We start from the raw sequence: 16,754 nt of genomic DNA, 5'->3' as shown, positions 1-16,754 counted from the left end.
TTTTTTGTTGTTTTGAAGTGAAAAAGAGTGAAACAGAATTAGAAAGTATAGACTACTCAGCAAAGAGAGTGCCTATGAATCAGGTGGATTTGATTCCATAGGATTTCGATTGCTACACTGCCAATGACTGATACAGGTTTAGCAAAGCACTCACTAGTTTTAAACTTTTTATTACCCTAATCCTATTTATATTATATCCTCATATCAAGTAAAACTCATCCTATTTTCTCCATAAATATATTTATATATATCTTCCATATTATTTCCTTTTATTAACAGAATCTAATCAAATAAATTTGACTTTTTTAATCTGAATTTATTCTGTTAAGATTTATCAATAATTCAAATTATCTTTCTATTGTTTAATATAAAAGGCAAATTTAACTTCAATTCTGTTATTGGAAGCTAAAACAAGTTTATTGGGTTATCTGTAAATATTACACGAATCTTATTAACTAATTTTTAAATATATAATATATAATATAATGCGTTATTGTGTTCGTTAAAATTTGGAAAAATAAAATAATAATAAACAAATATGCGATAGAATAAATTCACATTCCAAATAATAAATCTATATATTCATATTCATAATAGTAACAATTTAGATTATTTAAATTATAATAAGCACTAAAACTTACAATATCATTGGGAAAACAAACAAAATAATATTAGTAACATGTTTACTATAATAAGTTTGATTTAAACAATATCGCGGTAATTTTCAAAATAATCAAAATAATAGGTCATTCTTCCACCCGACACGCCAACATACTTATATAAAGTTGTTTTAGAAGTTTGATGTGATACTTAAATTGGAAGAAGATATTAAAAGAGATATAGAAAAGCTTGTAAATTTATCGTAATAACTATATGTTGCATAAGAAAATTATATTTGAATTTGGATTTTATCTTAAGTTTTTTTTTATGATTTTTTATGTGTATTTAAATATTCATTTGATATTTTAAAACATATTAATTATTTTAATATATTAAAATTAGTGTATTTTAAAAACATAGTAGAGAGATAATACTAAAAATTCTAGTAGAAAATATAAGTTCCTTATCTTTATTTCTAGTATGACCGTAAATTTGAAATAAAGTTAAAATTTTTTTATTTTTATTTGTATTTTATAAACAGAGTTATATTTTTAAGTAGTTTTCTATGTATAACGAATTGATTTTTTATTTTGATAGAGGACATACAAGATGAAGATTTATCAAGAATATTTGAAATCTTTTTAGTACTTAATATGCTTTAGTTTTTAGAATAGTTCTAAGGTAAGGCTTAAGTATATTCAATTAAATTTTTGTTTATTTTTTATTTAATGTCTTCGAAATTTTAAGCTGAGTCTATTTTAATTTGATTTATTGTTTATTTAAATGTTTTTTGTGAAGGAAAATAAGTACAATGTTTATTGTGCATAGTCTCAAATTGGTCATTAATTTGTAAAGAATCGAATTGCAATCTAATATCTATATTTTCAGCATGTAGAAGAGTCTTTATTTTGTTAATGTGCCACATCGGAAAATTTTGGTTTTTCTTTGATTGTATAACTCTTTAACATGTATTCTTATTTATTTTAGAAAGAGGTGTGAACTTATTTTAATATTTTGTCAGTCTTATATATTAACAATAACTAATTAATTATTTAACATTATTGTAACTTTTTAAAGCCCAATATTAACCTATTTAAATACCTTTGTATGAAATATACCTTGAATAGTCTAACCATGGCTTAAAAGACCTGTAACAGTAACATCCAGATCAAAAAAATTATATAAAAGCTATATTGTTTAATATAACTATTCTATTTAATTAAAAATGGTAAAAAATTAATTAAATAACTTAATGATGAAATAATGATATTTTTAGCTATGTATTTGAAATTCATGAAAAAAATATTTTTTGTTAAAACAAATATTTGCTAAGGATTTTGTTAACTTTGATAAGAGAAGTTAGAGCAATAAAACAGGAATAAAAGAGTTATAAATGAGAGAATTCCAATTTCAAATTTTAAATAATTAATAAATGTAAGACCTTGAGATATCTGGGAAGTGATTTGGTAATGGACATAAAAGTGAGCATACTTAATTTTATCTAAATTACTGTTTTACCCAATATGAATTAAACCAGTTAAATATAAAGTATTTTCTCCTTGATATAAGATCTATTAACAGAATATATAAACCAACTAATTAATTCAGTTCAGTTGACTATTTAAGAAAAGGTTACCGTATTTATTCTTAATCATATATAATTTTTCATAAAAATATATATTTACTCAAAATATTCAATAAAGATAAAAATTAAATTAATATTATACATAAAAAGTAAAATACTTTATAAAATTCACCACTGTTCTCTTCTAGAATATAAATAATAAGCCAAAGAAATATATCATTAAATAGAGTTAAAGAAGAAAAAATGTTATCATATCTAATGTAGTATCTAAAGCTTTCTTGTATTTAAAGTTATTTTACAGAAACAAATAACCAAATCCTAAAATTATTTTTTATTATATATATATATATATATATATATATATATATATATATATATATATATATATATATATGGATTTGCGCACGTATCCTGTTTTTCAGTTGGTACATTTTAACAATATGTAGCGAATTTTAGTAAACAAAAATATCGTTCTATATCATGATTATAAGTTTTAAGGTTAAGGGTATTTGAATAATTTCATTATCAAAACTAAAAAAACAAGAAACCCCAAACCCTTACTCACCTCTCTCATTCCTCTCAACCCTTTCTCTTTCACCTCTCTCACTCTAACATTTTCTGTCACCCTACTGTATCCCAAGTGAAAAACTCATAAACTTAGAAATAGAGTGAGAGAGATGGAAGAGAAAGGGTTGAGAGGAATGAGGGAGGTGAGTAAGGGTTTTGGGTTTCTTATTTTTTTTAGTTTTGAGAATGAAATTATTCAAAAGAGACTTTTATGTTGATAGGGAAGTCATCCAAATGCTTAAACTGAGACTACTTTTAATATGTTTTTTCTGACGTTGAATGATGTTTAAATGTGTTTAAATATTTTTTACATGATTAACAAGTTGTTAAATAGTATTAAAAGGAATGTGATGTTAAAATTTATGTTGAATGTAAGATGTTATTAACTTATTATTAAAACGGTTAAAAATAAGTTTGTTGTAATTGATTAAGTAACTTTTCTGTTAAAATTGTTTGGATACACAAGGATGCTTAGCATTCTATTTTAATCTATTAAGAAAATAATTTAATCGATTAAAATTGTCAGTATATTTCCAATATATAAGAACATCTTAAACAAAAAAAATCAAGAAAATCAAAGTTGCAAGCCTTCAAAAAACAAATAAAAGATATTAGAGGAGTTTGAAGTATTAGGTTTTATCTTTACTATAAATTCTGAAAATTGTTGAGTTAATTCTTGCTTTGGTTAAAGATTTAGACTTCTGGAATTTTTTATTTTATAATCTTGACACTTTCTCATAGTGGATTTCCTTCTAGTTCAGGTTCTTGGAAGAATACTAGATTTAAACTCTTGTTTTGTTTCAAAAAAATTTAATATTTTAAAAGATTGAAAAGTTCATTGAAAACAATTTAATGCACCAGGAATTTTCAAGAAGTTTAAAACCAGTTTTAAACTAATTCATTCCTTTTGGTTGAGATATATTGTTCCTACAATTTTAACAATTGGCGCTCGCTCGTTAATAGAATATTAATCAGTTAAAAAGATCGGCTAATATATCTCAAACATTTGTTGAAGGGGCATGCATAAATAGACCACACTTTTTGTTTGTGGGAGAGAATTACCCATTTTGGAAAATATGAATGAAAATCTTTTTAGAATTAATGGATAAAGGTGTATGAGATGTTGTTGTTAATGGTTCCTTTCAATTCACAAAGACGGAATATGGTAAGACTATGCCTAAAGAATTTTTACAATGGACTCTTTATGAAAACAATAGAGCACAGAGCGCAATATGATGTAAAACCAAAAACATTATATCCTCTACACTAGCCCTTAATGAATTGAAAGCAATATGAGTAATTTTGAATCTGAAAGCATTTAAAATAAGTATTATCAACTACTTGATGTATTTGAAGATTGCACGAGAAAGTTAGGAAACTCCAGTACTCAAATAATAAGTATAAAGTGAAAACAAGTGGCTAGAAAACAAAATAAAGATTCTGAAAAATGAGAGTTTGAAATCAAAACTAGAATCTCTAGAAAAATGTCACCATGCATGAAAACAAGGAATGTGCTCAATATTGTGAAAATTGTTCAAAACAAATGGAAAGAATTAAATACCTTATGAAAATCTTGTCTAAATTCACTATAGGAACTTCAAATTTTGATGTTCTTCTTGGTTCACAAATGATTGTGTTGAATAGAAAAGGAATAAAGTATGTTGGTAAGAATAATCGATTAAAAGCCAGAAAGTTTATTGACATAAGAAAACCCTCAATTGTATGTTTTTACTACAATCATCTAGGTCATGCATCAAATTCATGCTATTACAAGAATCATGGTGTTCCTAAAGGAAAGTTTAAATTGGTTCCTAAGAAATCATTGAAACCCCTTAACATGAAAGGAACTAAATTTAATTGGGTACCTGCCACTACTCTCCAATTTGTGTTGCAGGATAATCAAAGAGAAAATAAGTCCATGTGGTACCTAGAAAGTGGTTGCTCAAGGCATATGACTGGAGATACAAGCAAGTTCAACCATTTATCCTACAAAACCAGTGGACATGTCACATATAGTGACAATAATAAAGGTAAAATTCTAGACACTAGAAAGGTAAAAACCTCTTCATCTTTTGAAATAGAAAATGTGTTACTAGTGGAAGGCTTCAAACACATTTTGTTCAGCATTAGCCAACTATGTGACAAAGTTTTGAAGTAAACCATTATTTGATTTGTTGTGCATCATCTGATGAATTAGTTTTCATTAGTAAAAGATACCAAAAAACTTACATCATTGACTTTGAAAACACTTTTTGATTCTATTGTATTTTTTTTTTTTTGCTAAAAATGATAAACCATGGCTATGACATAAAAGACTAGCTGACAGTCATATGTCTCATTTAAACAAACTAAAGAATCTTGTTCAAAGACTACCTGAAATCAAGTTTGAGCAAAATAAACTTTGTGATGCATGTAAAAAGAAAAACAAGTAAAAATATCATTTAAGTCAAAGCAATATATATCCAATATAAAGCCACTAGAATTAATAATATGGATCTGTTTGACCCTTCTAGAACAAATATAAGAGGAAATTAGTATGCATTAGTACTTGTTGATGATTTCTCTGGATTTACTTGGACCTTCTTTATCTCATCAAAATGTGACATCCTAAAGGATTTTAAGAAATTTGCATTTATTATTCAAAATGAAAAAGAACTTAAAATCAAGTCAATTAGGAGTAACAATAGGGGTGAGTTTCAAAATAAAAACTTTGAAATATTTTGTGAAAACCATGGTATCTCACATAACTTCTCAACTCCTAGAACACCATAGTAAAATGGTGGTTTAGAAAGGAAGATCTTTGGAATAGTTAGAAAGAACCATACTAAATGAGAATTCGTTACCAAAATACTTTTGGGCTGACGGAGTAAGCACATGTTATGTACTAAATAGAACTCTCGTAAGACATGTTTTGAAACTCACACCGTATAAGTTGTTTAAAGGTAGAAAACCTAACCTATCTCATCTAAGAATTTTTGGCTATAAATTCTTTTGTGTTGAGTAATGGTAAGATAATATTGAAAAATTTGATAATAAGGTTGAAGGTATATTTGGCTATTCCTTGACCAACAAAGCTTTTAAAATCTATAACAAACGTGAACACTATAAAAGAATTTGAACATGTTATTTTTGATTAATGCATTGATAGTATAACTAATATATTATAACTCACCAATAGTTTAGATGTAAATGAACCAAATACAAATGAAAGGAATTGAAAAAAGTTCAAGAAAAAACAGAAATTAGATGGCACTGAAAATGAAAATTCAAGCAATTTATCCGAGGACCGGAAAATATTAATCTATTTAAATACCTTAATTAGAAGCATATGCCTTGAATATATTAATTATTAGTCAAATAAGATTATAAAAAGAAGACTAAACCATGGCTAAAAATATCTGTAACAATTAAAGATTGTAAAAATTATCAGATTATAAAAAGTTATCTTATTTAATATAATTATTTTATTTAATTAAAGATGGTAAAAAATAATTAAATAACTTAATGACAGTCAAACATGTTGATAAGAATGATACTTTTATCTATATAATCCTTAGAAATTCTTGAAAAAGGAAACCATGTCAAAACAAATATTTGCTAAAGATTTTGGTAATGTCTGGTAAGAGTAGTTAAAATCATAAAACAGAAATAAATAAATAAAAAGCTATAAATGCAGAATTCCAAATTCAAATTTTAAATATTAAATGTTAGATGTTGAATGGAATTATTTAGGAAATGTTTTCGTAACGGCTAAAATTCATAAAAATGTGCTGCCTAATTTTATCTAAACCCTGTTTCGCCCCCCAACATGAATTAAATTAGTTAAATATCAACTATTCCATGAACTCCTTGATATAAGATACTATTAATGGAATGTATAAATCAATAAAACTAATTAATTCATTATATTTTGTTGATTATTTAAAAAAATGTTATCATATATTTAATGATTTATAGATTTTTTTTCACATTGATAAAAATATATATACTCAAAATATTTAATAGAGATAAGTAAAAAAAGCATATTAATATATAAATAAAATGTAAAATACTTTATAAAATTGACAATTAATCTATCCTAAAAAATGAATAAAAAGCCAATGAAATACAACATCAAACACATGTAAAGAAAGAAATGGTTACCATTCAATTAGTATATAATATTTCGGTATATTTAAATTTATTTTACAATAATAAATAACCACTTTTTAAAAATAATTTTTATTGGAAAAAATAACTATATATTTTTGTATAAAAGAACATTCATGTGCTTTAATCCTCATCTGTCACCTTCATATAACAATTAAACACTAAAATTAAAAGAGATAAGTATCCTACACCTCATTACTTCAAACAAATATAATCTCAAAACATGCACCACAGATGTACCTACAAAAAAATTAGTTTAAGAAAGAAAAAAGATATATAAGTGATCTCCTACTTTTGCACATAAATACACATGATTTCACTTCTTAGTGAGTCATTTCTAACATAAACCTTTGACTTCTTTTGTAGCAACATGTTTCCACATAAACATAGTTCGTCTTGATTTTCGAATAGTGTGAGCTTCAGATAAGGCAATTGTGTCCCTTCTACTTCACATAACCTATCAGCTTCATTTTATCTTCACCAGTCATATCAGTAGTCATACTATGTAAAAAAAATATTTATACTCAAAGATTAATCAACATTTAATATAAATTTATTGATGTAACATGAAATCAATATGAGTATCATTACTATTATATTAATACAGAGATAACGAAGTTGAATTTTTAAAATATTATAAGTTGAAGTCATCATATGATAACTTTACTTAAAAAAAAACTAAAAATTTTATTAAAAAAAAAACTACAGTTCTATTATATAAGATAATATTTACTAGAGTTAGTTTTTTAAAAATAATTTTTTATGTTGAATTTATTTTAAATTTTGATTAAAATAAAATAAAGTTTTTATTTTATTATGTTTTAATGATATTTACTTTTTGGATTTGTATTTAATTAGCTTAATATTTAAAATTAAAATAATTAATTGAATTGATTTTTTATTATTTTTATTCTATTATGTTTTATTTTCATCTATTTTTTTGAAATTTTATTTTAATTAATTTAATATTTAAAAACACACACACACTAATAAAACTGCCAAATGTGTGTTTGGTATTGCTCCTTGTTGAGGGATTTTCAGAGACCGAAGTGTTGGAGTGCTTGGTTGTTTTGCACAAAATATTGACTTAAACTATGCATTACATGCTGAATTGTTGGAAGCATTGATGGAATTAGATTCATTTTGGTCATCCGATATTGGTAACTTGGAAGATTATAAATAGATGGTTTAATTGTATACAAATAACAAAAAAAATATGAACTTTTAAGGCAATAGTTGTGGAGAAAAACTTGCCTTACATGAGGCAAAAGAAGGGTTTGGTGGATTTAAATTCCTAATTTACTATGAAAGATTTCTTTTGCAGGTTTCATCTTCCTAATTTTAGATAGAACCTCTGAGTTTGAAACTTTCTTTTTTACCTTTAATTTTTCTTCTTCTATCTTCAAATTTTATTATGATATCAAATATGTCATTTTCGAATATATATATATATATATATATATATAATATTGTTTATCAAACATATTTATTATGGAATGTGCTATTGATCCTAACATCTCAAAGTTATTTTTCAGAAGAAATTTCAAGTACAGTTTTTTTTTTCATATTTAACTTTAGTTTTTCTTTTCTTTCTTTCATTCTTGTTTTCGTGTGTTTTCTTTTTTATACGATTGTTCTTAAAAATTTTCAACAAGAATTGTCTGAATTCGGTATTTATTTTTATTTTTTGATATGCTGATGCTTTTGCACACCAATTTTACAAAGAAAGTTATAAATGTTGCAGAAAATGTTTAATTTCTTTTAATTATTTATTGATTTCAACCCAAAAACATGTTAATGTGGAAAGTCAAAATCTTGTAACTTTTAGAAGAATTCTGAAAACTTTATTCTTTTAGTTCGTTACAAAATTTTCTTATTAATTTTCATTTTTAATTTATTTTTAATATTGTCTAATAAAGCTTTTTTTTCAAGAAGAAATGTTAACTACTAATAAAAAACAATGTTTACTAAAGTGAACATAAAATATCAGGGAAGATTGCATTTGGAAATCATGGCCGAGAATATTCCGTGTTATTTTACTTTAAATCCCATAACTTCCCCTAAATCCTATCTAACAATAAAAGAACAAAAGAAATTTGATATTTTTTAAAAAAAAAATTTGTTATCTGACTGATATTTTTTAAATAACGTTAACCTGTCATTAATTAACGGTTACAACAAATTTATTTAATTTCCGAATTAAAAGATTTAGTGATAAAACAATGTTTATGGAAAAAATATCACGATTGATATTATTGCATATTGTACCGTTGGTAAAGGTGTACTCATTCAAACCTAGGCATTCACACTTCTGAATCACAGAATCAATTAAACAGTTCAAATCACTTCATTAAAAGCAAACACAGGGAAGCATAGGATTATGGACATACAACCAATTAGCATATGGTTCTTTTGGTCAAGACATCAAGAAACCTAAAACACCAATTCCCAAAACCCAGAATACAAGGTCAAATAATATAATAACACATCCCCACTAAAAATTAATTAAAACAAAACAAGACAGTATGAAGATAAGTTAGACCTAATAAATTATACCAGGGCAATGCTGCTCTCACCACCGGGTGGCTTCCGTACGCCACCTAGGTAGTCTCTTGCTTCTACCTTTCCATCAGCAAAGATGTTGCTGCCACTCATCTCTCGTAGTTTAGCCCCACTCAATGATTTCTCAGCAGATGAGGGTGCCACATCACCTTTGAATATGTCATTCCCAGAAAGTTCTACATATTTCTTGTCATAGATCTTCTTTGCTGTTTTCATTGGTTCCCCAGCAGCGTTGGTTTCGCTTTGATCTCCATCGGCCTGTATACCAAGATAACACAAACCACTTATTTAAAGATGCCCAATGATAAATGCTAAACAAAAACATCATTGTATGCACTATGCATGAAGAACATCAACTCTACTTCCTTGTAAGATCATTGTAGTGACATATTTGTCTAAACAATGTATGCCCCCACCAATCCAAATTTTCTTCACTCACAAGAGATGGATATGGAACCCAATCTTGCAAAGGGGGAAGAGTGCTATGCCGACCAGAGTTGATTAACAGATGCACTCTTTTGCCTTTATGTTTATTGAAGTATCCAAATTTTAAACTTCTCGGGAGAATGATAAAAATATGAAAAATATTCACCCAAATAATTCAAGGTTAGCAACTTAGAGTGGTGCATACATGACGTTCTCCAATGCCTATGCTCCCTTTTAACTCAAGTATGCGAGGAGTTATTGGACTGGGTTTGATTTCTGGTGGTGGAGCAAATATGTCATGACCGCTGAGCTCCTTGCACTTCGCATCAGAAAGTTGCTTTTTCAATATAGAGTCTTCACTTTCCAAAGTTCCACTTAGCTCACGCTGCTTGGCCACCTCGGGCAAGGAAGTTGGTTTTTTTGGAGAAATACTCTCCTCATCACCAAAGGAGATATGGCTGATTCCAGCAGTCACTTGCTTTAATTCAACAGTGAACAATAAAGCTCCAAGTTAGCAAAATTTAATGACTGACACAATATGTAAAAGCATCTGTGTTCACGCATGTTTAGACACACAAATATAAGTACCTGATACATACGTACTCCAGTCTTATTTGGGTTCGTACTGCCAGCTTCTGAGGGATCGTCTTCTCCATTGGCTACAAATATTCCACTACCAGTTATCTCCTTCATCTTATACTCCGAACAAGGCTTTCTGGAAATTCCACAACTAGATAATTTCAGGCGCAACACGGCAAAGTTGATCTAGGATTCATAATACTGCCTCCCGTCCTTTTAATAAGGACAGGAAGGAATATGACTAAAAATTTAAATTCATATTCATTTTAATTAAGTCTAGAATCATAATAAAGTAGGTACAAGAAAATGAAAAACACAAAAATATAAGAAAACGAAATCAATGCTCTGTATTATACTTCTCTATTTTCAGGCAACCTCCAAGACTGGAACAAAGGGAAAGGGGATAAAAAAATAGACGAATAAATAGTGTTTTCTTCACTCTGAGACAATGTATAGTTGGAACTTTCAGTGATATGACCCGTTTCCACAAAAGAGTAATAATTGGTAGCTAACAAAGTGACGGTGAGGAATTAGAACACAGAATATGAATGTGCTAGAGTTGTGGGTTTTGCAGGGACAAGAGCGAGAATGAACATATCTTGAATTTAATTTCTCGTCACAATTCAAAAACAGCCTGATGTTGTAAATGTGACTTCCCCACACTAATGGTAGGAAATAGCTCAATTCATCAGTTCACTTTCTAAAACAAAGAATAAGACGTGGTGAAAATCAGGAGGAGCAAGAAAGCAAGGTTCAAAGATAGATCTGATAATCCAAATCCAACAAAATCAGTCAATCTCATTCGCCCCACTTTCAAACACCCGCTTCAATTAAAGGGGTCAATAATAAAATAAGATTGGTACCAAAAATAGAAACAAATTATTGATCATACATCAATGACAGAAACAAAAGGTAAAAATATACAGAGCCACGCACAAATTGTGCATATCTTAGAGAAAAAAGAACTAGCCCCTTTTGGAATTTCAAAACAAGACCAAATGGGTTACAAATTTTAATAATAAAAAAAATTATGAGAGAGAATGGACTAGATCTCACCGTTTGTTTAAGCTCTCGACTTCTTCGTCGGTGACCTGACCCCCAAATACGACCTTCCTGATCCCATCGGACGGCTGAAATTCCCCAATAGAAGAAAAATAAATAAAGAAATTTTAACAGGAGCGAAAGAAGAAGGGTAGAAAATATACCTGGTGAGAACGAGAGGCGGAGGAAGGAGGAGGTGGGGAATCAGAAATAGGAGTTTCCGACCAAGTAAGCAGATCTGCGGTTGAAGTGTGTGGCTTCCTCACCGGAGTGCTTCTCTCCATATTGCTGAGTAATGCCCTGCTCGACCAATTAATCAAACCTTATTAGCTATCACTCATTCCTCCATCCCTCCATCTCCAGTCTACAAAATCTCCCAATAAAACAAAACACAAGAAATGACAACAAGAAAATGGAAGGGGGGACCGTGCCTGTTCCTGGGTGCCCGAGGTCGTTATGTTAATCTTCAGCCAACAAATGACGACGATGACCTCCCGATCTCCAAGATTCTTTTTGTTTGCTCAATGGTAGAGAGGAACACAGCAGAAAGTAAATTTATTTATATATATAAGGGCAGGTAATCTTAATGGGTAGAAAAAGAGACTGGTGTGTAGAGTAGTACAAACAAAGTAGAAGCTACTCCTCTTCTGTTTCAAAACAAAGCAAACGCCAACCAAGCATACACACTTTCTTATATAACCCTTCCGTTATCTTTCTTTCAACTTTTTTTTTTTTTTTTAATTTTCTTGTTAATTACCATTTACACTCTCTCTCTATTCTTGAATCTCAAACAACCCTTGTATATTTGTATTTTGTAACTAGGGACTGTAAGCATGTGCGCCGCATGTACCGCCACATGTCGGTTGTTACAAGGGAGCACAGTAATATTACTTCTTTGCCCTTATCGCAAATGCTACCCTTTTTTTCTTTTGTTTCCCTTCTTTAGCAAATCACCCACCCACTTTGTGACGATGATGATGAACTCGATCGATCTTACCTTTTTTTTATTTATTTCGTACTAAATTTAGTCAAAGATTAACCACATAAGCGAACTGCTACTGAAAGCATTGATGTAAAAGGAAAATAATGTAACATTTATGGATTTGATTATGTCATAAACATGAATTTTTGCTATAAAAGAGATGGAGGTGAAAATTAATCAACTTTATTAGAAAATGGTAGGTAGTGGTTTGAGAAGAATAAGAGTGTATGTGGGTGGGTGATGGTATTCCTCTTTGGCAGGAAACAGAAATGTGGGTGGTCTTAGGGTTGTGGGCAAATTGGCAAATAGTGGGTTCTACAAAGAAGCAATACACATTCCATGGGATCAGATATCTCGTGATGTTCATGTGCAAAAAGTCAAGGTCTGCCAACTAATTTGTGACTTTATAAAATTTTATTCTTCGGAACACAAGGGGAGTCATTCAATCAAGTGAGTTTTTTTTTTTTCAGAATTGTGAGATTTAGCTTCAATTCTCTTTTATTATATTTCAGTGAATCATAAACCATTCGTGGGACAGAAGCAAAAAACATGAAAAGGTTTCACGTGTGGCAAATGCCCATCTCTCATCAACTTTGTGATTAATAATTATCGACTCCGTGCTCTCAAAAATCAAAATCCCCTCCTCACATGCTCCCAACACAAGCTTTACCTTTTCAGCTTTTCTCTTCCTTCTTTGGAAAATTTTCAGTCCAGAATAAAATTAATAAATATAGTAAATGACAATGGCCAGGGTATTTTCGTCTCTCACTATAATTTATGTGATTGTTGGAATGTAACGGTATCCAACCTAACGATAAAGTTATCCGTTAGAAAGCAAACTCCAACCGGCTGCTTGTAACGCTTATTTCTCAAATATTTCAAATTTTAAAATTCTTATGTAACTCAATTACACAAATCTCTTTTCCACGCTTTTCTTTTTATGTTTTAAAACGTTGTTTAGGATGAGGGTGAAAGTGACGTGTGCTTTTTTTTACATAATACTAGTGACATAAGATTTTTTTTATAAATTTAAATTAAGTAAAATACTTTTAAATCTCTTTGTGTATCTTGAAATTTGATTTTATCCTATTTAAAAATTTAGTGTGCCTTGGGAAGTGTTATGTGACCTCTTTTACTCTTAACCCCAGCTTTAAAAATAAACAAGGGAAAGTTACTGTTGTATCCCTAGTTTTTCATTTCTTCTCACTCCTATCTTCAAAGTTGCGAGGTAGCAACAAAATAGACCCAAACTTGTTGTATCATTATTTTATATTATCCTTTTTATATAAGTTGAAAATTATCGTTTTATTTTATATTTGATTTTTCAAATTAAAATGTGATACATAATTAAAAATATTATTATATTGACTACTAGTTTTTAAAGTGCCTGTGAAGTATCAATATCTAATAAATTAAGATAATAAATTTAGAGCGTTTAGTATTTTTTTACTAACCAGATAAGAAGGATACATAAAAACTTTTAAATTATATAAAAAGTTCCTCATAAAAAATAAAAAACGTGTTAATAAATATTTTTTTTACAATATTACGTTGATAGAAACCGAACCTATGTTTCACATTAGAAAATCCAATAAAAATAACTATAAATGAAGTATAAAATGCATATAACTGTAACACTAAGAAATAGTAAATTTCAAAATATATTTTAGTCATTCATTCACTTTTATTAATATTTCATAGTTACTTATCACAGTAATTAATATATTTTGTTCAGTCTCTCCTACATTAATTTGCATGTGTGACTATTCTCCTCTCATTAAGTAGTATATTTTACTCCCATAACATGAATCAAAGTATATGTTTTTATACTTTTAATAAAATAAATTAAGAAGCTGTGATTGAACTACGATAAACCTATTTTAAATATCTATTTCATTTTTAAAGTAGAGATACATTCCTAATATCAATTTTATACTTTTAATAACAACTAAACAATTTGGCAAACAATATATACATATATATATATATATATATATATATATATATATATATATATATATATTATCTTTAAAATTCAAATGCACTTACATATATCCTTTTGATGCTTTTAATATTCGATTTGATTTTTATTGTTACCAAAAACTTAATTTTTTTCTATCTCTTTTAACCAATCATTTTCAATATTTTCCAATTTTAATGTTAGTTTTAAAATAATAGTCAATAATTAAAAATAATAATATGTAACTATATAAATTATATATCATAAATCTAAAATATAATTTACATATTAAAAATATTTATCAATTACTTGTAACATTTCATTTTAATAGATTAATATTATTAAAATAAACATCACATAATTAATAATAAAAACACAGAAAATTCAAACTTGAGGAATAAATCATTATAGTTATCCAAAAATATAAAGTATTTATCATAAATCTAAAATATAATCATAAATAATTAAAAATAATATTATGTAACTATATAAAGTATTTATCATAAATCTAAAATATAATTTACATATTAAAATATTTATCTATTACTTATAACATTCTATTTCATTAGATTAATATTACCAAAATAAATATCACATGATCAATAATCAAAAAAATAAACTAATGTAATAATAACATAAGAAATAGTAAATACTAAGATTCTATACAACATAAAGAACTATAACTAAAATAATAAATCAAAGGTATTTCAAAACAATCATGTACAAACTAGACCCAACCTATAAATTAAACTATCTACACTTTTCTCATCTTGAGTTGAGTCCACTCCTATTTTCTCGTATGCTCACACTATTAAGGTGATCATCATAAAAGAAAAAACAATACACAAAACAAAAGAAGTTATAAGCTAAAAGTGCAAAAGAATTTTCATAAAATAGACATAGAGTTAACATCACACTAATCATTCATAAAATCAAATATATTACATATAAAGATTCATGTAAGATTCAATTATTCGAATACATGTATTGATATCGGAACTCTAACAAGTTATGAACTTGTGGTGATCTCCTAGTTTGTAGAGCTATTACTAACAAGTTTTCAACTTACTACACAAAAATTTAATCCATTAACATTTTATGACTAAGATAAAGTTTCTAAACTAGAATTTTCTATTCTTCTCACCACATATTCCATCTTTTTATACTTTAGATTAGATAACTATTAGAGCATTAAGATAACTTATAATATTGAATCTTATATCAACACATTAGTGAAACCAATTCCTAATTCTCGTAAATAATTTTCTTAACAATATTATTTCAATAATTATAATTTACCTTCAGAATTGATTATTCTTTTAACATGTTAATTAGTGGAAACACATTAGTTATGTATATGGGTCTATTTTTAATTTATTATAATAAATAAAAAATATTTATTCTAATTATGATTACAATATTTCTTTTAGTAAATTTAAAAATATATATTTTTAAAAATAATTATAATTATAAGAAACAGTTAAAAATTTAAAAAGTAAATAACTAATAAAGTAATTTAAATCAATAAAGATAAAATGGATGGTAAGATGTGCACACCAAAACCAGTTATTAAAAAAAATTATTTATTAATAGTTATAAATAATAATAATAATAATGATAATAATAATAATAATAGTAATAATAATTGTAATAATAACCAAATACATAAATAAATTAATTAATTAAACTTGAGATTTCACTTAGAAAATTTAAGGTCCAGTTCCAAGTTCATCACATTGATAAATTATTTTGGAATTGAATACGTTTTTGGTAAATAAGAATACCTAAAGCGATGTTGCCACCTTTCCCACTTTTTCAAAATAAACATTTTGAATAGCTTATATATTCTCTCATTTAGAAATATATTAAACATTACCATTCTTTAAAATATATCAATAGTTGAACATACTGAATCCGAGCAACCATACATCTAGTGAGAACTTTGTATTATTTTTCCAACTAATAACACCCAAATCCAATGATTATTTTCCATGACCTGATTCAAAATAAAAGTGATTCCTTTTCAGGTTTTGGAATCACAGGGAAGTATAGTTTATATGTGAGGAAAAGGAATAATGTGATATTTTTATGCACATATACTTTCATACATTGACCCACAAAGCTTTTGGGTTGGAAATGAGCTCACAAGCCAATTTCCTCATCAACAACTTGTTATATATATCCAGCTTCTTGAATCCTTTGACCTCCATCCATTTAGCCTTGCTGAGAGGTGTTTATAATTTGGTGCCATCTAAGAAAAGTAAAATTATCTATTACACATTGAAAGCATGGGTTTTCATGAT

At 27.3% G+C, this 16,754-nt stretch overlaps 1 protein-coding gene across 1 annotated transcript; it reads right to left on the bottom strand.

Annotated features, from left to right (window-relative positions):
• Positions 1-9,225: 9,225 nt before the first annotated feature.
• LOC124828437 (uncharacterized) lies at positions 9,226-12,167 on the bottom strand. The gene is made up of 6 exons (XM_047301723.2): positions 11,941-12,167; positions 11,674-11,809; positions 11,525-11,598; positions 10,478-10,604; positions 10,095-10,367; positions 9,226-9,721 (listed from the first exon to the last, which is right to left on the bottom strand). The coding sequence occupies exons 2-6, from the start codon at positions 11,791-11,793 to the stop codon at positions 9,452-9,454; spliced, it is 864 nt and encodes a 287-aa protein (XP_047157679.1). The 5' UTR covers positions 11,794-11,809; positions 11,941-12,167; the 3' UTR covers positions 9,226-9,451.
• Positions 12,168-16,754: the final 4,587 nt, after the last annotated feature.

This window comes from Vigna umbellata, chromosome 2 (genome assembly GCF_029865625.1).
Source record: "Vigna umbellata cultivar VRB3 chromosome 2, Vumbellata_1.0, whole genome shotgun sequence".
NCBI lineage: Eukaryota > Viridiplantae > Streptophyta > Magnoliopsida > Fabales > Fabaceae > Vigna > Vigna umbellata.
Note: the sequence above shows the minus strand (reverse complement) of the source record. Positions and strands in the feature narration are given on the sequence as shown.

Bases quoted from the DNA above. Each gene is read 5' to 3' on its own strand.
- LOC124828437 (XM_047301723.2), bottom strand. From the start codon at position 11,793: ATGGAGAGAAGCACTCCGGTGAGGAAGCCACACACTTCAACCGCAGAT. The intron at 11,599-11,673 runs GTATATTTTCTA...GGGGAATTTCAG, and splicing joins CCGCCTCTCGTTCTCACCAG to CCGTCCGATGGGATCAGGAA. The intron at 10,605-11,524 runs GTGAGATCTAGT...TGGAATTTCCAG, and splicing joins GTCGAGAGCTTAAACAAACG to AAAGCCTTGTTCGGAGTATA.